The sequence below is a fragment of the Oncorhynchus nerka genome, linkage group LG6 (genome assembly GCF_034236695.1).
Source record: "Oncorhynchus nerka isolate Pitt River linkage group LG6, Oner_Uvic_2.0, whole genome shotgun sequence".
Lineage (NCBI taxonomy): Eukaryota > Metazoa > Chordata > Actinopteri > Salmoniformes > Salmonidae > Oncorhynchus > Oncorhynchus nerka.
The window spans coordinates 25,942,893-25,969,532 of NC_088401.1; the positions used below are offsets into that span (position 1 = coordinate 25,942,893).

General features: G+C 44.4%; 2 protein-coding genes and 1 long non-coding RNA gene across 3 annotated transcripts in view; 1 reads left to right on the plus strand and 2 right to left on the minus strand.

The window, feature by feature from the left end:
* LOC135572129 (uncharacterized) overlaps positions 1 to 2,383 on the plus strand; it is a gene marked incomplete at its 5' end in the record, with an annotated part of 32,478 nt that extends 30,095 nt beyond the window's left edge. Inside the window, one exon of the mRNA XM_065019156.1 lies at positions 2,303 to 2,383. Within this exon, the coding sequence (XP_064875228.1) occupies positions 2,303 to 2,383 (81 nt within the window). The remainder of the gene's footprint in view (positions 1 to 2,302) is intronic.
* The window catches only part of kcnh2b (potassium voltage-gated channel, subfamily H (eag-related), member 2b), a 317,198-nt gene that overhangs the window by 144,746 nt on the left and 145,812 nt on the right, over positions 1 to 26,640 (minus strand). The window lies entirely within an intron of this gene.
* On the minus strand, positions 10,601 to 11,486 carry LOC115130245 (uncharacterized). The gene is made up of 2 exons (XR_003863748.2): positions 11,349 to 11,486; positions 10,601 to 11,235 (listed from the first exon to the last, which is right to left on the minus strand). It is a non-coding gene; the product is annotated as an uncharacterized LOC115130245 (long non-coding RNA).

Sequence of the window (26,640 nt, forward strand, 5' to 3'; positions counted from 1 at the left end):
CAGCCAGGGGGTCCTATATAAAACGTAGCCAGCCGTATATAAAACGTAGCCAGCCAGGGGGTCCTATATAAAACGTAGCCAGCCAGGGGGTCCTATATAAAACGTAGCCAGCCAGGGGGTCCTATATAAAACATAGCCAGCCAGGGGGTCCTATATAAAACGTAGCCAGCCAGGGGGTCCTATATAAAACATAGCCAGCCAGGGGGTCCTATATAAAATGTAGCCTGCCAGGGGGTCCTATATAAAACGTAGCCAGCCAGGGGGTCCTATATAAAACGTAGTCAGCCGTATATAAAACGTAGCCAGCCAGGGGGTCCTATATAAAACGTAGCCAGCCAGGGGGTCCTATATAAAACGTAGCCAGCCAGGGGGTCCTATATAAAACGTAGCCAGCCGTATATAAAACGTAGCCAGCCAGGGGGTCCTATATAAAACGTAGCCAGCCAGGGGGTCCTATATAAAACGTAGCCAGCCAGGGGGTCCTATATAAAACGTAGCCAGCCGTATATAAAACGCAGCCAGCCAGGGGGTCCTATATAAAACGTAGCCAGCCAGGGGGTCCTATATAAAACGTAGCCAGCCAGGGGGTCCTATATAAAACGTAGCCAGCCAGGGGGTCCTATATAAAAAGTAGCCAGCCAGGGGGTCCTATATAAAACATAGCCAGCCAGGGGGTCCTATATAAACGTAGCCAGCCAGGGGGTCCTATATAAAACGTAGCCAGCCAGGGGGTCCTACATTTACATTTACATTTAAGTCATTTAGCAGACGCTCTTATCCAGAGCGACTTACAAATTGGTGCATTCACCTTATGACATCCAGTGGAGCAGCCACTTTACAATAGTGCATCTAAATCTTTTAAGGGGGGTGAGAAGGATTACTTTATCCTATCCTAGGTATTCCTTAAAGAGGTGGGGTTTCAGGTGTCTCCGGAAGGTGGTGATTGACTCCGCTGTCCTGGCGTCGTGAGGGAGTTTGTTCCACCATTGGGGGGCCAGAGCAGCGAACAGTTTTGACTGGGCTGAGCGGGAACTGTACTTCCTCAGTGGTAGGGAGGCGAGCAGGCCAGAGGTGGATGAACGCAGTGCCCTTGTTTGGGTGTATATAAAACATAGCCAGCCAGGGGTTCCTATATAAAACGTAGCCAGCCAGGGGGTCCTATATAAAACGTAGCCAGCCAGGGGTTCCTATATAAAACGTAGCCAGCCAGGGGGTCCTATATAAAACGTAGCCAGCCAGGGGGTCCTATATAAAACATAGCCAGCCAGGGGTTCCTATATAAAACGTAGCCAGCCAAGGGGTTTATTCTAGGCCCAGGCCTGTATGATCAGGACAATTTTCTAAGTAAGATAACCTTTTTTAACATTAAACAACTTCCTTCACAATGAACATTGATAACTTTGACAAAATCTTGTGCAGAGATACCTCATGTAAAGATTTCAAAGACACAAAAATGAAGAAGAAAAAGAGATCGGAGGGATGCGGAAAAGAGGTCAATGGAATGCATACTGTGGGATATAGAAGGACGCTGGATTGGCGCATATTCAACAAATCGAAGTGGAAATTTGTCAAATCCAAATATATTTGGCTGTTATCACTGCATAACATTTAGAAATGGTCCCTTTTCAGGTTTAGAGGAAGTGACTGCTAAATGCTAACTCCGGTTCGTATAAGCTGGAAGAATAGCTAGGATGCAGAAATCAGTGGTGGAGGTCAAAGCTTTTTTGAACCGTAATGCAGTCGATTGATGACGGGGTTGACATCCATACAAACATCAAACTCAGATTTTTACCTCAACATAGGGTGAAATTCACATATAAACAGTATCCTAAATGTAGGATCATGTTGCCGAGGGGAAATGAGGAGATTTGGGATCTTTCCTCCACCGCATCTTTCCATGGCAAGTGTTTCCATGGCACTTCTATTGTTTTGGTAAAGTTCCATTGACCTCTTTACCGCATCTATGGACGAAGAAGCTTGCCACAAGAAGTGGAGGCAGTTGCGGGACAAGCTAGTAAAGTAAAAAAAAGAGAAAAAAAGGTGTAAGTGGAGATGCAGGTGGGAAAACGGTGCCACCTTTTTACTTCATACTATATATTGGCTGAGCTCCTATGTCAAGTACCGTGAAACTGACTCTAAAGTCTCAGAAGAGGTAAGGTCTTGTCTTTTCACTTAGCCAGTTGCTCGTAATTAGCTAGCTGGCTACAGAGATTAGCCCTGAATCACTACGAGTGGTTTTAAGTGGTGCAGAACTATTTATTGGATGCATATGACACACTCCACTCTGCTCGGCTCCCTGAAGTGCAAGAAGTATGACCGCTCTGACTTCTGCGAAGGCCGCATCGCTGTAAATGCTGTACGGCCACTGCAGGATCCGGATTGACCATAAATCGGCTTTAAGGGTGTGTATCGATGTAACCTTTATTTAACTAGGCAAGTCACTTAAGAACAAATTCTTATTTACAATGACGGCCTACATGGGCCAAACCCGGACAACGCTGGGCCAATTGTGTGCCACCCCATGGGACTCCCAATCACAGCCGGTTGTAATGGTAAGGAAACTAATGCCATTTTGTAATTTGGGTGAATTGTCCCATAAACAGTTTGGCCTGTCAATCAATCACTGCAGTTTGGGATTGTCAGAGGAGGGGGCAGGATGTTTTAGTCACAGAGGTGGTAGGGATTCAGACCCTTCAATCAATGTGGATGAGACTTTGAAGGAAGGCGGTAGATTAGTAATCTAGTCAGAAAAACGAGCCTAGTCTACTTTTTTAATACATTTATTGTGGCAAAAAACAACAGCAAGTTAACTCTTTCAATTTAGTTTATTGTGGCAAAAACCTAAGAAATAAAGTTGTGTTCTATCAAGTAAACAAGGATTCTGTTGAGAAACAATATAGAATTGAAGGAAAATGGTTTTAAAAATGCAAACATTTTCAGAGGGAGGACCCCCAGACCACCGCCAGATTGTGCGCCCCCACTTTTATACCAAGTCAGACACCCGTGAATAGACTTACCGGTATGATTAAAGAATGAAACAGCAGCAGTTGACTACTCAATTTCACACTAATCAAATCAGCTGGCCTATATCAATATATTTAATAGTATCATAGCTTTTATAACTTTCAATCTCTTTTAATTTGATATATTTTGAACCAGAATGAGGCTCTCTCTCAAAGAACCAATTGTTATTGCAGTGAGGATTCAACATCTTCATCGAATGTTTTCATAATTTATCTGCAGATAAATCACCAAAAAGCACTAGTAGCCTACCAGTATGCACATTAGGGAGACAAATGAATGGCTCTCACCGAGGAGATTCGGTTCCCAACATTCACCTAAAAGATCTGTTCAAACAGAGGCTTTGGTTGGCGAACAACCCATCACTAGGCTACATTGATGAATCCCTTTAGCGGCCACTGCCAAGTCTTGACATGGGCTTCGAATTCTAGGAATATTTGGTTAACTTGTCCCGATGTGGACATACAACAATATGTTGTATGATTTATGGAATAGGCTATAACGGATTGACTTTATTCAGTCAGTTCGAAACCTTTTATAAACTAGTGAACACTTGCTGTTCATTTGTCAATCAAAGCACAGTAAATAGCCTATGTGCCCCGACTTCCTGGCTGACTATATGAAAGTTAAAACACAAAATAAAATAAAATGAATGTGCAATAATTAATTGGATTTCAACCCATCGTTACCACTTACATTACATGGGAAAACAAACATAAGACAGAGAGGTGTGGCAGACAGCAGACTGACAAACCAACAGTGTTCCCTGTCATCGCTCGCTTTGTGACTGACAGGCACCTGTCCTATCCAATAGATCACTAGAAGATGGAGAAGGCTATATAGACTTTCCTGACTAGCGATTTGAACATTTTGAAGCCTGAAGTGAAGTGTAAAAAGTCAAGTGTGAAAACACTGCATCGCAATATACACATGAATTTAAAACCTGCATTGATTACCACTGCCTTCATATAGACATCCCACAAAGTAGAAACTAAGAGTTTTGTCAGTCATACAGTTATGTTCTTTTTACATGCTAACACCCTTTTTCCCCAGCATCAAAATGGGGAGGACCTGTGTGTCTCGTAGTGAATCATCCCACACATCTGGCAGGCCTGTTCCTCTGACACGTCGGACAGAGGCCCAGCTGTGTGGGGGGATAGGTGTCCCGGCGCTCCGCCTGCCCCGGCGCTGATCAATGATAACATGTGTTAATGAGTGTTTACTGCATGCCTGGCTGCAGTCCCTTTCTCACCACCTGTCTGTTACAATTATGTCCACAATACATCCATCCCACACCCACCCTCTCATACCTGATTAGTATGTGGAGTATGGGCCGATCAATGCCTTGGGGAGTGGGTAAATGTGACAGGCTTTTTTTGCTCAGGATGATTAAATACCTGATGATTAAAGCCATTATACCGGTATGCTCAGACCTCGCTTTTAACTAACCGCTCGCTTAGTGGACGATACAGGAATACAAATCACATCAGTGAGTGAGTCTGCGTATGTTGAGTTTAAGAGGAAACTGGACTGACAGAGAACACAATTGACTGGAAGTCTTGGGAAAAAAAGCTGTGTATTGAGTTTCTAAACAGGAAACTGTCAGTAGTCTCTGTGGTCATATCACACATACACACTGGCACTTCAAAGCCATGAGAGGTTCTGGTATTATTGGGTTTCAGCCACCAGCACTTAGCTACAGTGACCTATGATGCACCATTCTCCTATAGACACACTGACAGAGACAGACAGACAAACAGCCAGTGGGCCTCTGTGTACTGTAGTGGGACATATCCTTCAATGTCTCCTCCTCTATCCATTCAAACGCAGATATATGACTGAGCACGGGTTCCCAAACCTTTTGGGCCCCTGACCCCATTTTTGCGACCCCACCATGTAAAAAAAGGTAAAGTAATCAACGGCCAATGTTTACTTTTTTAATTGGGGCTATGACAGTGAAAGTCTATTACAAATCAGTCTGACAGTACTTTTGACAGTGTCCACTCTGTCCTGCTCAGCTTGTGGGCATTGTAGAAGGAGACACATGCGTGTTCTTGATAGTCTTATCTGTCAGTGATGGGATTATAATATTTTGTAGCCTAAATTGTTCAATAGCTAGATTTGTAGGAAGACAACAGAAACCACTCTGTTTATTACAACCGTATCTAGCGGCTACTGGAGGCTACTGATGTAACCTCGGTTCTACGTACCAAGTGCAATTATTTTAAAAGAAATTCAGAGTTTCTCTCACAACCCCATTTTCAAATCAGGCGACCCCACACGAGACCGCAACCCCTAGTTTGGGAGACGTTGGCTTAGAGCCACTCACTGTGTGGCTAACATTGATTATTTGTGGACGTTCACTGAAAACATGAATGGTTTTAGCATTCAGATGTTATAGGTAAAAGCCCATTACAAAGAAGTATGAGCATGAGGCCTGTACAGTGTTTATTGTCAATTGGAAGACCAGGCCTATAATGTAACCGTAGTGTATGAGTGTACAATATGTGCTAACACATGATGCACACAACGTGCTTGGATTGTGACAGGGTAGACAAGATAAGCCCACACAGGCTCTGAATGCCTCCATCCATTTTATTTAGCCAGATATTACAAAAGGTTATCTGTGCGGATTACAATGCAGTCTCAGTGGTTTGTGGCACCATGCTCCCTGAATATCTGATGGCACTGTAAATGTCAAGTATGGATCGTTTGACATCTCTGGGGAAAAAAATGGAGAGCGCTCCTTTGAATGAACATGACTGAGGTTGGCCTGAGTGCTCTCTGCTAGTTTTGTATTAAGACGTATTGTCCATTTGTGTACTTTTGGGACAACATTACTTATTGGGATTCAGGCTTTTGGCTAATTGATAATCAATCACTTTTAGGGCAAATTGCCACGTAAAGCCATTATAATATTGCACTGAAGAAATGGATCAATAATGTGTGTGGTCTTTAAAGAGAGAACTTTTAAAAAGGAAAGTTTTAGACTGTTAACAGGAAACCAGTCGCTTTTCTACATTGCATCAATTGGAGAGCGCAGGAAAGACACCAACTTGGTCCATTTAATCAAAGGAGTAGGCTGGGTCACACTTTAATTGTATATTCCGAATAGTCAATTTGCAGATGCTCTAACGATGGTCAAACAAACTATCTGTTGATAAGCAACTGCTTGCTAAGGTTACGGTTAGGGTTAGGTTTAGAATAAGGGTTAAGTTTGGCGTTAGGATAAGGCTTAAGGTTAGGGCTAGTAGAAAGTTGAAATGCTACTGATAGTCTGTAATGCATCAACAGATGGACTATCCAAATATAGTGTTACCACAGGTTGTCCTTTGCACACTCACACACATCCAAGCCAATTTGAACTTGGAATTTATGCAAATGATCCTTCCTGGGGATATTGAAGTCCAAGTGGATAAGGTTACCATTTCCCCATCCCTTGAATCTGGACAGTGTGTAACATATCATGTAAATCTCACTGAGGTACATCTAAAATGATCCCTTATCCTTTCCACAGCCGTGCCATTTGCACACTCACACGAATCCATTTAACTGAAATCAATCGAGTCCCCTGGTAGGTGGATGGGTTCTTTGCTGGATCCATGACAACAGTGACGTTTTTGAAGGGAGCGATGACAGAAAATTGCCCCAAGTAAAGAGGCAAAAGTCTCTCTAAACCAACTCAGCAGATTATGCTACCTCTCTCACCATCCTAGCTACTGCACTCTGGTACTTATGCAAATTATTTATTCTCCTAAATGCTGTGCAATTTATTTACAACAAAATTAGTTACTGTGAAAAAGGTCATTTCCATAATAATGAGAGGCCGGTCTCAGGAGCAATTGCAGGCTAAGACTAAAGAATCAAATTAAATAGAGTAGATAAGACGACAAGTACATAGTAACCTAGTAACTATACTGAACAAAAATGTAAACCCAACATGCAAAAATGTCTAAGATTTTACTGAGTTACAGTCCATATAAGGAAATACGTCAAATTTAAATAAATTCCTCAGGTAATCAATGGATTAAACATGACTGGGAATATAGATATGCATCTGTTGGTCACAGACACCATAAAATAATGTAGGGGCATGGATCAGAAAAACAGTCAGTATCTGGTGTGACCATCATTTGCCTTCTCCGTCGCTTAGAGTTCATCAGGCTGTTGATTGTGTCCTGTAGAATGTTGTCCCACTCCTTTTCAATGGCTGTGTGAAGTTGCTGGATATCAAATCAAAGTTTGTCACGTGCGCCAAATACAACAAGTGTAGACCTTACAGTGAAATGCTTACTTACAGGCTCTAACCAATGGTGAGAAAAAAAAGGTGTATATGTGTGTGTGTGTGTGTGTGTGTAAGTAAAGAAATAAAACAACAGTAAAAAGACATTTGAAAAAAAGAGTAGCAAGGCTATATACAGACACCTGTTAGTCAGGCTTATTGAGGTAGTGTGTACATGTAGGTATCGTTAAAGTGACTATGCATATATGATGAACAGAGAATAGCAGAAGCGTAAAAAGAGGGGTTGGGGGGGCACACAATGCAAATAGTCCTGGTAACCATTTGGTTACCTGTTCAGGAGTCTTATGGCTTGGGGGTAAAAACTGTTGAGAAGCCTTTTTGTCCTAGACTTGGCACTTCAGTACCGCTTGCCATGCGGTAGTAGAGAGAACAGTCTATGACTGGGGTGGCTGGGGTCTTTGACCATTTTTAGGGCCTTCCTCTGACACCGCCTGGTGTAGAGGTCCTGGATGGCAGGCAGCATTGCCCCAGTGATGTAATGGGAAGTACGCACTACCCTCTGAAGTGCCTTGCGGTCAGAGCAATTACCGTACCAGAGCAATTGCTACCAGGCAGTGATGCAACCGGTCATGATGCTCTCTATGTTGCAGCTGTAGAACCTTTTGAGGATCTCAGGACCCATGCCAAATCTTAGTCTTGGTTACGTTGAGGGATAGGTTGTTATTCTGGCACCACCCGGGCAGGTCTCTGACCTCCTCCCTATAGGCTGTCTCGTCGTTGTCGGTGATCAGGCCTACCACTGTTGTGTCGTCAGAAAACTTAATGATGATGTTGGAGTTATGCCTGGCCATGCAGTCCTGGGTCAACAGAGAGTACAGGAGGGGACTGAGCACGCACCCCTGGGGAGCTCCAGTGTTGAGGATCAGTGTGGCAGATGTGTTGCTACCTACCCTCACCACCTGGGGGCGGCCTGTCAGGAAGTCCAGGATCCAGTTACAGAGGGAGGTGTTTAGTCCCAGGATCCTTAGCTTGGTGATGAGCTTTGAGGGTACTATGGTGTTGAACGCTGAGCTGTAGTCAATGAATAGCATTCTCACATAGGTGTTCATTTTGTCCAGGTTGGAAAGGGCAGTGTGGAGTGCAATAGAGATGGCATCATCTGAAGATCTGTTGATCTGCAAATTGGAGTGGGTCTAGGGTTTCTGGGATAATGGTGTTGATGTGAGCCATTACCAGCCTTTCAAAGAACTTCATGACTACGGACGTGAGTGCTACGGGGACTATGGTGGTCTGCTTGAAGCATGTTGGTATTACAGACTCAATCAGGGACATGTTGAAAATGTCAGTGAAGACACCTGCCAGTTTGTCAACAAATTGCCTGGAGCACACGTCCTGGTAATCCGTCTGGCCCCGCAGCCTTGTGTTTGTTGACCTGTTTAAAGGTCTTACTCACATCGGCTATGGAGAGCGTGATCACACAGTCGTCCGGAACAGCTGATGCTCTCATGCATGCCTCAGTGTTGCTTGCCTCGAAGCGAGCATAGAAGTGATGTAGTTTGTCTGATAGGCTCGTGTCACTGGGCAGCTCGCGGCTGTGCTTCCCTTTGTAGTCTGTAATAGTTTGCAAGCCCTGCCACATCCGACGAGCGTCGGAGCAGGTATAGTATGATTCAATCTTAGCCCTGTATTGACGCTTTGCCCGTTTTATGGTTGTCACAGGGCATAGCGGGATTTCTTGTAAGCTTCCGGGTTAGAGTCCCGCACCTTGACAGTGGCAGCTCTACCCTTTACTCAGTGTGAATGTTGCCTGTAATCCATGGCTTCTGGTATGTACGTACAGTCACTGTAGGAACTACGTCCTCAATGCACTTATTGATAAAGCCAGTGAATGATGTGGTGTATTCCTCAATGTCATCGGAATAATCCCGGAACATGTTCCAGTCTGTGACAGCAAAGCAGTCCTGTAGTTTAGCATCTGCTTCATCTGACCATTTTTTTTTATAGACCGAGTCACTGGTGCTTCCTGCGGTCTTAGTGCCAGCACCTGTCTGTGGTGGTAAATAAACAGCCACGAAAAGTATAGCTGAGAACTCTCTAGGCAAGTAGTGCGGCCTGCAGTTTACCACAATATACTCTACTTCAGGCGAGCAAAATCTAGAGACTTCCTTAGATTTCGTGCACCAGCTGTTGTTTACAAATATGCACAGACCGCCCCCCCTCGTCTACCGGAGTGTGCTGTTCTATCCTTCCAGTGCAGCGTGTATCCCGCTAGCTGAATATCCATGTTGTCATACAGCCACGATTCCATGAAGCATAGGATATTACAGTTTTTGATGTCCCGTTGGTAGGATAGTCATTTGTACCTCGTCTAGTTTATTGTCCAATGATTGCACGTTGGCGAGTAATATTGACGGTAACGTCAGCTTTCCTAGTTGACTTCTGCGGGTCCGGGCGAGGCATCCGGCTCTTCGTCGCTTCCTTTTGTGAATAATTGGGATGTCTGCCCTGTGGGGTGTTTGGAGAATATCGTGTGAGTCCTGCTTGTTGTTGTTGAAGAAATCTTCGTCTAATCCGAGGTGAGTGATCGCAGCACTGATATCCAGAAGCTCTTTTCTTCTGTAAGATACAGTTGCAGAGGGGCCTCCCGGGTGGCGCAGTGGTTAAGGGCGCTGTACTGCAGCACCAGCTGTGCCACCAGAGACCCTGGGTTTGTGCCCAGGCTTTGTCGTAATCGGCCTCGACTGGGAGGTCGGTGGGGCGACCCACAATTGGTCTAGCATCGTCCGGATTAGAGAGGGCTTGGTAGGGATATCCTGGTCTCATCGCGCACCAGCGACTCCTGTGGTGGGCCGGGCGCAGTGCACGCTAACCAAGGTTGCCAGGTGCACAGTGTTTCCTCCGACACATTGGTGCGGCTGGCTTCCGGGTTGGATGCGCGCTGTGTTAAGAAGCAGTGCGGCTTGGTTGTGTTGTGTATCGAAGGACGCATGACTTTCAACCTTTGTCTCTCCCGAGCCCGTACGGGAGTTGAAGCGATGAGACAAGATAGTAGCTACTAACAATTTCATCCAGCAAGAGCTGGAACATGCTGTCATACACGTTGATCTAGAGGATCCCAAACACGCTAAATGGTTGACATTACTAGTGAGTATGCAGGCCATGGAAGAACTGGGACAGTTTCAGCTTACAGGAATTGTGTAGAGATCCTTGTGACATGTGGACTGCATTAACATTCTAAAACATTAGTGACATTTTATTGTCCCCAGCACAAGATGCACCTGTGTAATGATCGTGCCATTTAATGATAATCACCTGTGTAATGATCAGCTATATCTGTCAGGTGGATGGTTTATTTTGATAAAAGAGAAATGCAAACAAATTTGTGCACAAAATGTATTTTGTATTCCTTTGGAATGTGTCACTCACAAAAACAAAGTGATTGTTCATCAAAGAGGCATTCTATTGAGTCAGCTCATCCTCAACACATTTCTCCATCATGGATGATACATGGCATTGTCTGAACAAATCAATTTAATGCAAAGACACCAGTGCTGTGGCATTTTCACCAATGCTTATAATTGAGTTGCCCAGTGACTCTTCCAAAGGTCTGTTAAGGAGTGGCTCACAGTTTCCCAGCTAAGTAGATAGAAAGATATATTTTGTGACCTTCCTGTCATTTGTGACCACGTATTGAAAAAAATGAAAAAAAGAGAGAGGGCCAAGAAATGAGAATGGCTCTGGACAACACATCTGGCTGACAGGACATTTTGCAGGTACAGTGGGCAATTAGGAAGCAGCAAAGCTCCCCTTCAAGGAACAGACACATTTTTTTTTGCTTTTAATGACATTTTGAGAGGGTAAATAAAGAGCTTTTTCTAGCCACCCTATCTTTCTCCCTCTACCTCCCTATATCTATCTCACTCTCCCCCTGTCCTGTCTCCAGTAGTTCATCGTGATGGAGATGTGCTGAGCTGGGGAAAGACGAAGGTAAAAAGCAGTCATCCAGAAAGCACAATTAAATCAGAGTGGCACAGTGAATGCCCAGGCCCCCCTGGAGAAGCCGATAAAGAGTTGGCCCGCCTACCGAGGATACAGCTTTAGAGTCCTGTCGAAGCACGGAAAACACTCACAGACAGTCCATCTCCTACTCTCCTCTTGCAGAAGTCTGGGTCTCCGCGGATAGAGACAAATCTCTCCAGACCAACTGTGAAATTTTGAGCTCAGACACTAGACCAGAGATAAAAGACATGATGTAAGTGACGTAGTGCACTGAATAAAATTAAACATAACATGTAAAGTGTTGGTCCCATCTTTCATGAGCTGAAATAAAAGATCCCAGAAATGTTCCATTGGCACAAAAAAGCTTATTTCTTCAAAATGTTTGTTTACAACGTTGTTAGTGAGCATTTCTCCTTTGCAAAGATAATCCATCCACCTGACAGCCGTGGCATATCACATTAATTAACATTGATTAAGCAGCATGATCATTACACAGCTGCACCTTGTGCTGGGGACAATAAAAGGCCACTCTAAAATATAACATTTTGTCACACAACAGATGTCTCAAGTTGAGGGAACGTGCAATTGGCATATTGACTGCAGGAATGTCTACAAGATCTGTTGCCAGAGAATCTATTCATTTCTCTACAATAAGCTGCCCCTCAACATCGTTTTAGAGAATTTGGCAGTACGTCCAATGAGCCACACAACTGCAGACCACGTGTATGGCATCGTGTTGGCGAGCGGTTTGCTGCTGTCAACATTGTGAATAGTGTCGATGGGGTTATGGTATAAGCTATAGACAAACACAATTTAATCTATGGCAATTTGAAGGCACAGAAATACTGTGACAAGCTTCCTCCCCACATTATAATTGGAAGAGGAAGTGTAAACTCTAACATAGCCTACCTATTAGCTAGAAAAGTAACACCAAACACATTTTCGCTAAGAGCAGCTGTATAGTCAAGAAAACTTACCAGCGGCCAGCGCACTGATAGCCTAATCACGGGTGCGTGAGTTTAAAGTATACGCAATTAGGACGCAGGTGCAGAAGGCGAGTTTAATAATAATGACCATGACGGTAATCAAAACAGGAGTAGCATACTGAATGCAAACAAACCAATACTGCCTGAAGACTAATGCTACTGAGGGCTAAACAAAGGGAGAGGAATCAGGGTGATGATGAAGTCCAGGTGTGCGTAACGATGGGGAGCAGGTCTGGTGGTTAGTAGACCGGCAACGTCGAGTAAGCGTCACAGTGTGTGTAATTGGTTAGCTCCAGTGAGTGTAATTTGCTCAATATTAGGAGTTAAGAAATAAAGTGCACATCATTAGAAATAATATATTCTCCTCTTTTCTACTGTAGGTATGTAATTAAAAATGTGTTTATTCTGTTGTTGTTATCGATATTCATTGCATTGATTAAAATACATATTTGTTAACTTTTTGTTAAGTTACAACAACAGTCTTCCATTCTTTCCACAGATTTTCAATGGGATTCAAACCCGGGCTTTGGCTGGGCCACTCAAGGACTTTCACATTCTTGTTCTGAAGCCATTACAGCGTTGCTTTGGATGTATGCTTGGGACATTGTCCTGTTGGAGGTCGTTTGCACTCTGAAGCAGGTTCTACTCAAGGATTTGCCTGTATTGGGCTCCATTCATTGTTTTTAGAAATGTTTGCAAATGTATTGAAAATGAAGTACAGAAATATCTAATTTACACAAGTATTCACACCCCTAAGTCAATACTTTGTAGAAGCACTTTTGGTGGTGATTACAACGGTGAGTCTTTTTGGGTAAATCTCTAAGACCTTTGCACACCAAGATTGCAGATTATTTGCCCAATGCTCTTTTAGAAATTCTTCACGCTCTGTCAAGTTGATTGTTAATCATTGCTAGACAGCCAGTATCAAGTCTTGCCATTGATTTTCAAGCCGATTTATGTCAAAACTGTAAATAGGCCACGCAGGAACATTCAATGTTGTCTTGGGAAGTAACTCCGGTGTAGATTTGACTGTGTCTTATAGGTTATTGTCCTGCTGAAAGGTGAATTTCTCTCCCAGTGTCTGTTGGAAAGCAGACTGAACTAGGCTATCCTCTAGGATTTTGTCTGTGCTTAATGCTGTATTCCGTTTCTTTTTATCCTAAAAAAACTCCCTAATCTTTGCCGATGACAAGCACACCCATAACATGATGCAGCCACCACTATTCTTGAAAATATGGAGACAGTTATGGGTAGTATTGGATTTGCCCCAATCGTAACACTTTGTATTCAGAACAAAAAGTCAACTTTTTAGCTTTGCAAATGTTTTTAAAGTATTACTTTAGTGCCTTGTTGCAAAGAGGATGCATGTTTTGCAATATTTTTATTCTGTACAAGCTTCCTTCTTTTCACTCTGTCAATTAGGTTAGTGTTGTGGAGTAACTACAATGTTGTTGATCCATCCTCAGTTTTCTCCTATCACAACCATTAAACTATGTAACTAATTTAAAATCACTCTTGGCCTCATGGTGAACTCCCTGAGCAGTTTCCTTCCTCTCCGGCAACTGAGTTAGGAAGGACGCCTGTATCTTTGTAGTGAATGAGTGTATTGATATACCATCCAAAGTGTAATGAATAACTTTACCAGGCTCAAAGGGATATTCAGCATTTTCATTAAAAAATATTACACATCTACCAATCGATGCCCTTCTTTGTGAGGCATTGAAAAACCTCCCTGGTCTTTGTGGTTGAATCTGTATTTGAAATGAACTACTCGATGGAGGGACCTTACAGATAATTGTATTTGTGGGGTACAGAGATGGGATAGTTATTCAAAAATCATGTTAGCCACTATTATTGAACAAATAATGAGTCCATGCAACTTACCCTGTGATTTGTTAAGCACATTTTCACTCCTGAACTTATTTAAGCTTGCCATAACAAAGGGGTTGAATACTTATTGACTCAAGACATTTCAGCTTTTAATTGTTCATTCATTTCTGAAATGTTCTTTAAACCAAAGTCCACTTTGACATTATTGGGTATTGTGGATAGATCAGTAACACAACATCTCAATGTACTCCATTTAAAATGCAGACTGAAAAAGAAAATAACTAAAATGACTCGGTAGTAGTAGTTTTCGAGATAAAAATAAGGATAAACAAACAAACAAACAGCGAAACTGGCCTAAACTCTGCAGTATTTATGCAGACCCCCCGGTTTAATATGTAAAGAATACGACAAAAATCTGAATTAATGACTATATTGCAAATACTGTACATAATGACTCTAAACTCCTGTCTAGAAATATTGGAGAAATATGGATATTTGTGCATCTCCTGATGACATACTGTACTGTATACCTTGACAGATCATGTACTCAAATTCCAGTGTTACGCTTTGCATGAAACATTATAGCCCTAGCAGAACACCTGGCCGGCCAGTGGATAATCAGTCTAAATGATTAGCCAGGTCCTATTTGTTAGACAGCCATGTTATAACAGCAGCAAGGCAGCAGGAGCAGCAGTAGCGACGCTAAGATGATAAACAGCAGTGCTAGGGAAAAGGGGAGAATATCTCAATGGTTGGGAGACCACACATGATGACAGGGAGGCGAGAAGGACCAGACAGCGAAGGCCGAACGTGTGTGTTTATGTTCTCCTGACAACAGCAGGCCTCCTTGAGGGAGAGGAGAGGAGACGAGGAACCTTATCTCCCCAACAAGGCTTAATGGGGTAATGGAAAACTCCCCCTGCATTCTGGGTAAGGAAGGGAACGTGGACAGAATGTGACTCCAAGGGGGAACAAAACGAGGAGTTGGTGTTGGAGTGTGATGAAGTCGGTGAGGCGAATAACCCAACTCACATCGTGATGTGATCTGAATACTATGCATGCGGAAAATCTGAATCTCAGTCTCTGCTTCATAGTAAATAACACAGTAACAAGAGCTTGAAGAGAATTAGAGAAGGCGATGGAGCCTGACTGAAAAAAGGCTGAAATTCTGGCTGGGAAAATGGCACAGCTTTTATCGGTATGGGGTCCCTGCACACGATTAGATTGGCAGACAGTTCCGGCTGCTGGTGGCATCCAGGGACATCTTGCCAGGCGCTGAGCGGGAATCAATAGAAAACCGACGGGGAATGCCAAAGTAGACACTGTTAATGTCCAAATTAAATTACACTTAAAGATTTACAGTAATTGTGGTGGCGCAAAGGAAGATGGACATTAAAAAGAGGAAGGTGCTGTCATTAGATAGTCACTCTCTGTTAGTAGAAGGGAAGGGAATGAGATATGGTTAGAGTGTTTGTAGGGGTTTGGACGGAAACACCAAAGTTTCTCTAAATGAGTTTGAAAATAAAAGGAAAGGCAACATCCCTGGGGTCACGATGAGAAGGCACAGCACAATCTGATTGGGTGTGATCTCTGGGGAGGATACACAGGTCCTGAGGGGGGGACCGGGACCGGTGGAGAGGAACGGATGGGAGAGTGTTACAGGAACTCAATACTTTGGTGATTCAATTGCTACCCACCAGTTGTGAGAGAGCAAAAGAATAACAGAATGTCCAGAATCACAAAGTGGTAAAGTAGGAGCTAGCTGCCTTTAGGTGGCAACTTTGGTACAGAGGAGTAGTAATTATTTTGTTACAAGTTAGAGGGATAGACAGAACACCAAAGATAAGAAGAGGCTGTTTCGAGAGGAAAGCAACTACCCTGAGACTCAACACATCATGATAAATGTAACACGTCTGAATCGATATTGAGCAGTGCTAGAGACAACCAGCACATATCTCCTCATCAAATGCTTTGGGGGGAGAGGTTAGCGAGCTCCAGTATATGCTGTTGCACTGAGGCGAGACTCTGATGTACGGCAGGCTACACAATGAATAGCTGATGGATGGATGCGTGAAGTGAGGATGCTGACTGATACAGATGAGAGCTATAATGGCTTTGACAGCAGAGGGATGCCTCCCTCTGAGGATGTTTAGGTCTCATAGAGCCTCTCTAACTCACATAACCTGCCATTCTAATTGGAGCCAGGTTGACAATCACTCCAACAGACCAGCCAATGGAGAGGAAAGGTTAAGGGCAAAGAGGTGGGCATTTAAACATATCCCCATGGACACTGGCCATTCCAGACCAAGGTGACTGGTTTGAGATTCCATCCTCTTGTACTTCACTTAAAAGCATGGGGCAATCAGCGCCCACTCTAGTGAGACCTTGCCAGACCAGCCTGTGTTACAAGTAGCTGAAACAGCTAATGTAAGCCTGAGTCATTTTTAAGCCTTTCATAAAGTGGCTCTGGGGTCAGTTTGGGGTCAGAGATGTATGACACGGACAGGAGAGGAGAGGGGAAAAAAGGATAGGGGAGGATAGGAGATCGTGAGACGGATGCCACCGCATGTTTCCCATGGAAGAATTTCACCTTCATTATATAAAGCAATGCTTGATTAGAGTCCTCCTGGAACTGAGGAAAGAAGGGACCTTTCATGAAGTAATATATTCTCAACGGCCCCCTGCTGCAGCCTGCTTACCGTCACAGTTTTAATGGTTAGACACACAAGGTAAGGGTGTTAGGAGAAACTGTGTTACTATTGTGTGGAACAGCTATTATGCACAATACTGCATTAGCATGCAGAACATATCTGTCTTTTTGCCTAAATTCTGTTATTGTAGACTGTACAAGAATCATTTAAGCCCTACGTTTTTCTGCAGTCCACACAAAAATGTTTAAGCTCTAGCCTTAACTGGAGAGTGATGGTCCATCTTGGCATGACCTGGGGAATCATGGTCAGTCAATAAGCTACAGAAGCAGCACAGATTTACACAGAAAAGAGGCGCTTAAATAGTAACTTGCTATTCTGTTCCTGTACTGATAAAAAGAAGTACACCATTTTGGGAGCCAATGAAAGTAGAACTTCTCCACACCTGCAGTTCTTTCTCTCAGAAACAAAACATGACCTCCAGACACAACAAATGGCTGCTATGACTGCGAGACAGACCACAACAAATCTTGCCCTCAGATTGTTTTTCAATGCTTGAAAGAGAACCTGGGTCTAGTGTTTTCGAAAGTGGCAGCCTTGACGTACAGTACAGTACAGTACTGAGGGGTGGAGAGATAACAGCGAGTGGCTCTTCAGTATCCTGAGCGGTGCGGTGCCGCTAGCCTTGAACCGGCTCCAGGTGAGAGAGGATGAGTGTGGAACCCTGTTAGAGCTAAGCAGTGGTCTCAGCTTAATTAACTGGCAGGATGCAGACTTAAATTACCTCACGGTGAGAGGCTGGCATTTAACAGAGGGGGAAAATAGCTCTCTCCCAAAGAATGGGCCAACTACAGATGGGCAAATGTCATTGGCATGGAGGTTTTTAAAAAGATACATGATTATTTGTTTTTCTTTTTTTTCCGCATCCACAAATGAACAAGCCCTTGGCTACATCTGGCAATGCTGTTTGAATGTTTGCGACGAGTGGAACGTGGTGTCATCCACTCAAGAGAACCCTATGGGGCCTAGTAAGGGGGCAAAGATAGGGGTTGGAACTCTGATTTAGCCTGGCTCTTAGCCACATTTTTATTAAGCTGCGCTAACGATGTACCACGTGGTCGATCTGGTTGATGCCAGGCTACTTTTGACATTTATCTCACTACGACTTGCACCTCCTGTCTGCATCATGGGGGAGTTAAAGACTTCCACTCCATCATTATCCCAGGTGAAGCTGTAATTATCAAGCACTCCAGTCCCCCACTCACTCCAGACAGAGACTCCTGGAGTGAAGGGTTCCTCTGGAGAGAGATACCGCTGTGTGGGATCAACAGATGCTTTGATCTGCAGGATGGGAATGACACAGACGGTAGGTACGATACAGCATAGCACAGCAAATCCTAAGACCAAAACAGTTTGATGAGTTGGAAAATACGTTTCAAAAGCCTATCGAGTGCCTCCTAGAGTGGAATGCAACTGCCAAGCCAAAAGAGCTGTCTCTCTCTGAGACGCTCAGCTCAACACTGTGCTTGTCTTCAGAAGTTTCTCTGTACACAGACACACATTGGCAGGCTGGTTAAACCCTCTTTGAAGGCCGGCTGGATCAGGAGATCTGTAGTTACCACTCGTTTGGACGAGGAGCGCAATCACTGTAAATCTTTGCCTGCCTGGGCAAAGGCAGAGTCAAAAAACCAAACAGCGATGTTGCCTAATGACCATTTGGAAGGAGTGAAAAGGATGGGAGCTGAATTCATTTGAACTATATGGGCCTGTATGAAAGATTATAATGGGCCTCTAACAAGGGATCAATACACAACTGTCTCAAACCTTCAAATTCAAGAAGAGACAAAGGGAAGTTATGCATCAGTGATTTGTCAGTGGTTGCACAGGAAGCCAGGGAAGATTATAATAACAGACAACACGCCGACCTTTGTCCCAATCCCATTAAAATATAACAAGGGCCCTCATCCCCTTGGCATTGTCCTGGTGATTGTTTCCATGCCGCCACTTGGCTAGTCCCCGTCTGGGCTTGGAGACGTGTCTGAACCAGGGCAGGGTGCGTGTGTGTATATGTGTGTACATGCATATGTGTGTGTATGTTTGGGGGGGGTTAGAGGTCTGAGGGGACGGACTCCATTAGCAATGGGCCATGTGGGCACTTACAGTACCCCACGGAGTTGAGTGTCACTCAGGGCTCACAATGACCTCCACACCCTGTCACCTCTAAGAGGAGTGACCCAATTCTCAACTTATAGAGGTTGTCAGTAATACTTCACAGAGCTGACAGAGGGGGAAGGTCCAAAACAGAGAGAATGAGGTATATGTTACATTCAACATCTCTTGCAAGCTGTTGAGTCTTGCATTCATGACATCATCCTGAACTCATTTCTGGTGGTCAGTGACAGTGGAGCTGTCTTATTTTGGAACAGCAGGGGTGTGACTGGCTGTTGTTGGACTAGAGCCGCATACAGAGAGGGTGTGAGAGACACGTCTGCCCCCCTCCTGTCCTCTCTATCTGCCTAGAGAGATAAGAGAGGGTTTCAGCGTCACCCCCACCGAGCCTGGAGGGGACCAGAATCGTCTTCACACACTGTCTGTCTGCCTGCTCCTCCATTCATTCTCATGTGTTACTCTACAGGACCTCCATCACTGATGAACAGAGGAGGAGTGTGTGTGTTTGGGTCTGGCACATACACCTTTGTGAGTATCAATTTAGAGTATCAACACTCACAAAATGTGCCTATTTTGTATTAAATCACTTAGAAATCCCAACATCACAAAATGACTCAGGATGTTAGAACATTTTTGCACCACCAAGCTCAGTGTCTGCTCCCTGCTATGCCCAGCAGGCTGGCACGAACAGAAGCAAACAGAACAAAAGAAGAGTTTCTATTGGACAAATTCAGGTAGGTCCATTTTGTTCTATTTGCATCTGTTTAAAAAAAAATTTTGTAACAGAATCTGCGGAATGAATACACCCTCTGGAGAGAGACAAGGACTGTGGGTGTTTTTGGTGTGTCAGGGGGTTGTGTATGTGTGTGTGTGTGTGTGTGTGTGTACGTCTGTCAGAGGAGCGGGTACAAGGGATTATAATGCTTACTGTACTCTTCTCCATTACGCTCTGGGCACCTGCCACCGAGCAACGCCTGCTGCTGCAAACAGCCCTCTGCTGCATGGATACAGCACACACCCGCACCACTCAAACCACCTCATCTGCTAAATACAGTGTGAATCTAGAGAGAGATAGGGACGTAGAGAGAAATGTGAAATCACTGTGTAAAATATCCTTTTTATTCCCCACGTTTCAACTTAAAATAAGTCCATCAACCTACTGTTCAATTATTTCAACATCAACAGTAAAAGTAAAGTTCTATATTCACGCTTGACTTTTGGAAAAATCCTACAAATTCCTATCACTTGTCATAACCAGTATGTGGAACATTTATCTGCATTGAACAGTCCATTTATCTGCATTGAACAGTCCATTTATCTGCATTGAACAGTCCATTTACCTGCATTGAACAGTCCATTTATCTGCATTGAACAGTCCATTTACCACGGACCTCGTGTCAAACTAATCTCCTGACAACTCTCTCCTCAGTCTAAAGAGAAAGCACTTTGATTGTAGGGCACTCTGATCAGTCGCCACTTGTCGGCCAACTTCAAGGTCACGTCATTCTAGCTCTGTCACTGTTGTCGGGTGGGGAGACAGAGAAGAGACTCTGAGAGGGCCCAGGGGCCATTGGTGAGGTCCCCTCAGTGGCCCTGTAGGTGGCTCAATCAGACATGACACAATGGCCTGACATACTGTTCTGGGTAGTGCTGGTCTGGGCAGGACTAGGCTGGTCTGGGCTGAACTGGTCTGGGCAGGGCTTGGCTGGTCGGGGTAGGGCTGGTCTGGGCTGGGCTGAACTGGTCTGGGCTGGTCTGGGTAGGGCTGGTCTGGGCAGGACTGGGCTGGGCTGAACTGGTCTGGGCTGGTCGGGGTAGGGCTGGAGATTGAGGGAGAGTTGGGAGAACAGGCTGACTGTTGATGAGTAATGCATGGATAACATCCACTGTCCTGCCAGGAGGCTGGTACTGTGTGACTAATCCCACTCACTACCTACTGTAAATGAGACAGACTGCTCACTGCTCACTTATCATCTGTATATGCTGTGAGCAAACATACATAAATACTGATAGAAGGGCAAAAAAATATCAGAGTTGTTGGACAGACTAATATATTTGTTATGGTTATCAAAAGTGTTCTCTCACAAGGAAACCATGTGTTTGATATATTTGATACCAATCCACCCATTCCGCTCAAGCCATTACCACAAGCATGTCCACCCCAATGAAGGTTCCACCAACCTCCTGTGACACACAACACTGTGAGGAGATAAAACAGATGCTCTGTGAGGCAGACAGACACTCCAGAAGTGATCTTCTTTCTTTCTGATTGCCAGATCACGGCCACGCAATGACACCTACTGAAACCTTGTCAGTCAAACAGTAGACACAGATTGTATTGTACGAATGATAATATACTCCGCTTTGTGGAAAAGGAGATCTGGCTGCTTGCAGTTTGACCTTGCATTGGTTTGAAGTCATGTCTACCCAACCAATCATTTATATAATGTGTGACTGTGTTTAGAGTTGAATGTTTTGGAGGAGGTATTTGGCTGATGCTTGACTCTTCCATTGAAGTGGTGATGTGTGAAAACATTTTGACAGGTTGAAAGAGGATAGGAAGCTGTTTAAGCAGCTGGAATATAGAAACAGAGAGAGATAGAGAGACAGAGAGAGACGGGGGAGTGAACAATGGTAATGAGGGGGGAGAGAGGGCAAGAGAAAAGGTTGAAGGAAAATAATCAATTCGATCATTCAGCTAAATGTCAAAGCAGAAGTGGGAGTGGATAGACGCATTAAATTTCAGAGGCAGGATTTAACTACACATAACAGGTAATTCAGCACCATGGACAGGGACTGCTGCATAGTTTTGAATGGTTCCTGGCTGCAGGAGGAAGTGGGACTAGCGCATATATGGGCAAAGGATGGAAAGGAAACCATCTTGGGAATATCTTAACGGTCTAAAGTCTTCTCCTTTCTTGTCTGTTATGTCAGTCAAAGATGATGTACAGTATATCACAAAAGTGAGTACACTCCTCACATTTTTGTAAATATTTGAGTATATCTTTTCATGTGACAACACTGAAGAAATTACACTTTGCTACAATGTAAAGTCGTGAGTGTGCAGCTTGTATAACAGTGTAAATTTGCTGTCCCCTCAAAATAACTCAACCATTAATGTGTAAACCGCTGGCAACAAAAGTGAGTACACCCCTAAGTGAAAATGTCCAAGTTGGGCCCAAAGTGTCAATATTTTGTGTGGCTACCATCATTTTCCAGCACTGCCTTAACCCTCTTGGGCATGGAGTTCACCAGAGCTTCACAGGTTGCCACTGGAGTCCTCTTCCATTCCTCCATGACGACATCACGGAGCTGGTGGATGTTAGAGACCTTGCACTCCTCCACCTTCATTTTGAGGATGCCCCACAGATGCTCAATAGGGTTTAGGTCTGGAGACATGCTTGGCCAGTCCATCACCTTTACCCTCAGCTTCTTTAGCAAGGCAGTGGTTGTCTGGGAGGTGTGTTTGGGGTCGTTATCATGTTGGAAGACTGCCCTGCGGCCCAGTCTCCGAAGGGAGGGGATCATGCTCTGCTTCAGTATGTCACAGTACATGTTGGCATTCATGGTTACCTCAATGAACTGTAGCTGAGTGCTGCCGGCTCCCCAGTGCCGGCAGCACTCATGCAGCCCTAGACCATGACACTCCCACCACCATGCTTGACTGTAGGCAAGACACACTTGTCTTTGTAGTCCTCACCTGGTTGCCGCCACACACGCTTGACACCATCTGAACCAAATAAGTTTATCTTGGTCTCATCAGACCACAGGACATGGTTCCAGTAATCCATGTCCTTAGTCTGCTTGTCTTCAGCAAACTGTTTGCGGGCTTTCTTGTGCATCATCTTTAGAAGAGGCTTCCTTCCGGGATGACAGCCATGCAGACCAATTTGATGCAGTGTACGACGTATGGTCTGAGCACTGACCGGCTGACCCCCCCACCCCTTCAACCTCTGCAGCAATGCTGGCAGCACTCATACGTCTATTTCCCAAAGACAACCTCTGGATATGAGGCTGAGCACGTGCACTCAACTTATTTGGTCGACCATGGCGAGGCCTGTTCTGAGTGTGCTGTGCTGCAGCTCAGTTTCAGGGTCTTGGCAATCTTCTTATAGCCCAGGCCATCTTTATGTAGAGCAACAATTCTTTTTTTCAGATCCTCAGAGAGTTCTTTGCCATGAAGTGCCATGTTGAACTTCCAGTGACCAGTCAGTATAAGGGAGTGTGAGAGCGATGATACCAAATTTAACACACCTGCTCCCCATTCACACCTGAGACCTTGTAACACTAACGAGTCACATGACACCAGGGAGGAAAAATGGCTAATTGGGCCCAATTTGGACATTTTCACTTAGGGGTGTAATCACTTTTGTTGCCAGCGGTTTAGACATTAATGGCTGTGTGTTGAGTTATTTTGAGGGGACAGCAAATTTACACTGTTATACAAGCTGTACACTCACTACTTTACATTTTAGCAAAGTGTCATTTCTTCAGTGTTGTCACGTGAAAAGATATACTCAAATATTTACAAAAAATGTGAGGGGTGTACTCACTTTTGTGATATACTGTATATACTGACAAGATAGTGGACTGACCGGTCTAACAATGGGAATTAATGTCTGCAAAGGCTGAAGGCAGGCAGGAGGAGACGGATCAGGCGGAAACATTGTAGCCAATGGGAGGGCAGATACGCATGTGAACAACAGGCACAACTCCGATTTAAAATGTTTTTAGGCAAAGTTGCAGGGAATAAAACATGCATCCACTTATATTGAACAAAAATATTGTAACAGGTATGCTGGGAGTTGGGAAGCAAGTTCAGGGAGTGACTTTCAATAACACAAGGCACAAAACAAGAAACACGAGTAGCGTACAGGCATGAAACTGTAACACTCTGATCTGTTTCACCAGGTGTCGCCCATCTTCCCCATTATCCCCTGTGTATTTATACCTGTGTTCTCTGTTTGTCCGTTGCCAGTTCATCTTGTTTGTCAAGTCAACCAGCGTTTTTGTTCTCAGCTCCTGCTTTTCCAAGTCTCTCTTTTTCTTGCCCTCCTGGTTTTGACCCTTGCCTGTTCTGACTCTGAGCCCGTCTGCCAACCTGTAACTTTGCCTCACCTCTGGATTGTTGACCTCTGCCTACCCTGACCCTGAGCCTGCCTGCTGTCTGGTACTGTTGCCACAACTCTGGTTTACTGACCCCTGCCTGCCTTGACCTGTCTATTGCCTGCCCCTGTTGGAATATTAAACCATTGTCAATTCGACGTGTCTGCATCTGGGTCTTACCTTGATTTCTGCGAGAAACAATAGAACAGAACCAATTACGCCTCAGGAAAGAATCAAAGAGCGTGACATATATAGGGAAGGTAATCAGGCAGGTGATTGAGTCCAGGTGAGTCTGATGAGGAGCTGATGCGCGTAATGATGGTGACAGGTGTGAGTAGCCTGACGACCTCGAGCACCGGAGAAGGAGTATACATGACACTACCCCCTCCCTGAAGCGCAGCTCCAGCCTCAGGACGCCAACCAGAGGGACGGTCCCGAGGACCAGGAATGGATCAGTTGCTTCTGTCTGAGGCGCGGGAGCCTGACGAGCCGGCCATGGCGCTGGATCCTGACGAGCCGGCTAAGGCTCGGGAGCCTGACGAGCTAGCTGAGGCATCCTCAGTAGACTCGGCAACGGAGACTTGACAGGACAACCGGGTCTTGTAAACCTGACAAACCGACTGAGACATGGAAGCCTGACGAGCCAGCTGAGGCATCCCAGGTTGCTCCGGTAGTGGCACCCGTACCCAATGGGTACACTCACAAAAAAAACAAAAAAAACTCCCTGATGTTCCCGTTTGATGAGGCGTTATTCTTCAGGGAGTGACTTTTATTCATAAGTAACACAACAAACACAAGTAGGGAACAGACATGAAACAAAGGAACAGAAACAATAACGCCTCGGGAAAGAATCAAGGGGAGTGTAATCAGGCAGGTGATTGAGTCCATGTGCGTCTGATGAGGTGCTGATGCGCGTAACGATGGTGACAGGTGTGCATAATAATGAGCAGTATACATGACAAATATAAACACAACATGCAACAATTTCTAAGATGTTACTGAGTTACAGTTCATATAAGGAAATCAGTCAATTGAAATAAATTCATGATGTCCTAATCTATGGATTACACATCACTGGGCAGGGGTGCAGTCATGGATGGGCCCACTGGGGAGCCAGGTCCAGCCAATCAGAATTAGTTTTCACCACAAAAGGGCTTCATTACAAACAGAAATACTCCTCAGTCAACTGGAATACATTCATTAGGCCCTAATCTATGGATTTCACCTGCCTGGGAATACAGATATGCATATGTTGGTCACAGATACCTTAAACGAAAAGGAAGCCTCATGCAGCCTCACGCAGCGCGATACATCTCCTTCTCATAGAGTTGATCAGGCTGTTAATTGTGGCCTGTGGAATGTTGTCGCACTCTGTTCACAACGTTGACATCAGCAAACCGCTCGCCCACACAACACCATACACGTGGTCTTGCGAGGCCGGTTGGACGCACTGCCAAATTCCTTAAAACAATGTTGGAGGTGACTTATGGTAGAGAAATTAACATTACATTCTCTGGCAACAGCTCTGGTGGACATTCCTGCCGTCAGCATGTCAATTGCACGCTCCCTCAAAACTTGAGACATCTATGGCATTGTGTTGTGTAACAAAACTGCACATTTTAGAGTGACCTATTATTGTCTCCAGCACAAGGTGCAACTGTGTAATGATCATGCTGTTTAATCTTTTTCTTGATATGCCACACCTGCCAGGTGGATGGCTTATCTTGGCAAAGGAGAAATGCTCACTAACAGGGATGTAAACAAATGTGTGCACAGCATTTGAGAGAAATAAGCTTTTTGTGTGTATAGAACATGTTGGGGTCTTTTATTTCAGCTCATGAAACATGGGAACAACACTTTACATCTTGCGTTTATATTTTTGTTCAATTTATTAACGTCTAATGACCTGTATGTTCAGTACCAGATGTCTTTTTCAGCTTATTCCCAAACCTGACTTGACAACATGGAAGGATCTATTTGGCCAATACAAGAATATGGAGGAAACCATGCTGGTTTGCAGCACAATGGAATCCCAATATATATATATTTTTTCCTGTGCTCTCCTCCCCTGAATCTCTCCCTCCTTTCTCTCTCTTTCTCCCACACACCCTTGTTAGTCCTAGGGTGGTGGGAGGACACTACAGAGTTCTAGAACCCACCCAACACCAATCGTCATGGCTTCTTCTTATCGTTTCTTATTGACGGCTAGTCCTGGTAAGTGGATGGGAGCCCCCTGAACATATTGAATAATTAATATAGATAGAGCTAGCAGGTCTTCCAATTACCTCTCCTTCCCAACAACACTGCATGACTCACTTGTGATTTATACGCCACCAGGGTATTTGGTTTGGCGAACTGAATATGATTAAGTCTCCTCGCAACTAATAACGCTTGAATGTGGTATCTGTTATTCAAACAGACAGCACATGTTCACTGGCCTTGTCGTCTTTTAGACACATGGCGTTGTGTCTATGGGTACACACAGAGATGATTTATCTAGGCTCAATCGTGTCTCAAACAACTCCACTGCAGAGGCTAGTGTATTTACAAATTGGATGTTTCTGCTCATTGTATGGATCTATGAGTGGGATCTGGTTACACCCTTGCATAAAGTGCAAACACACACGCATTCACACAC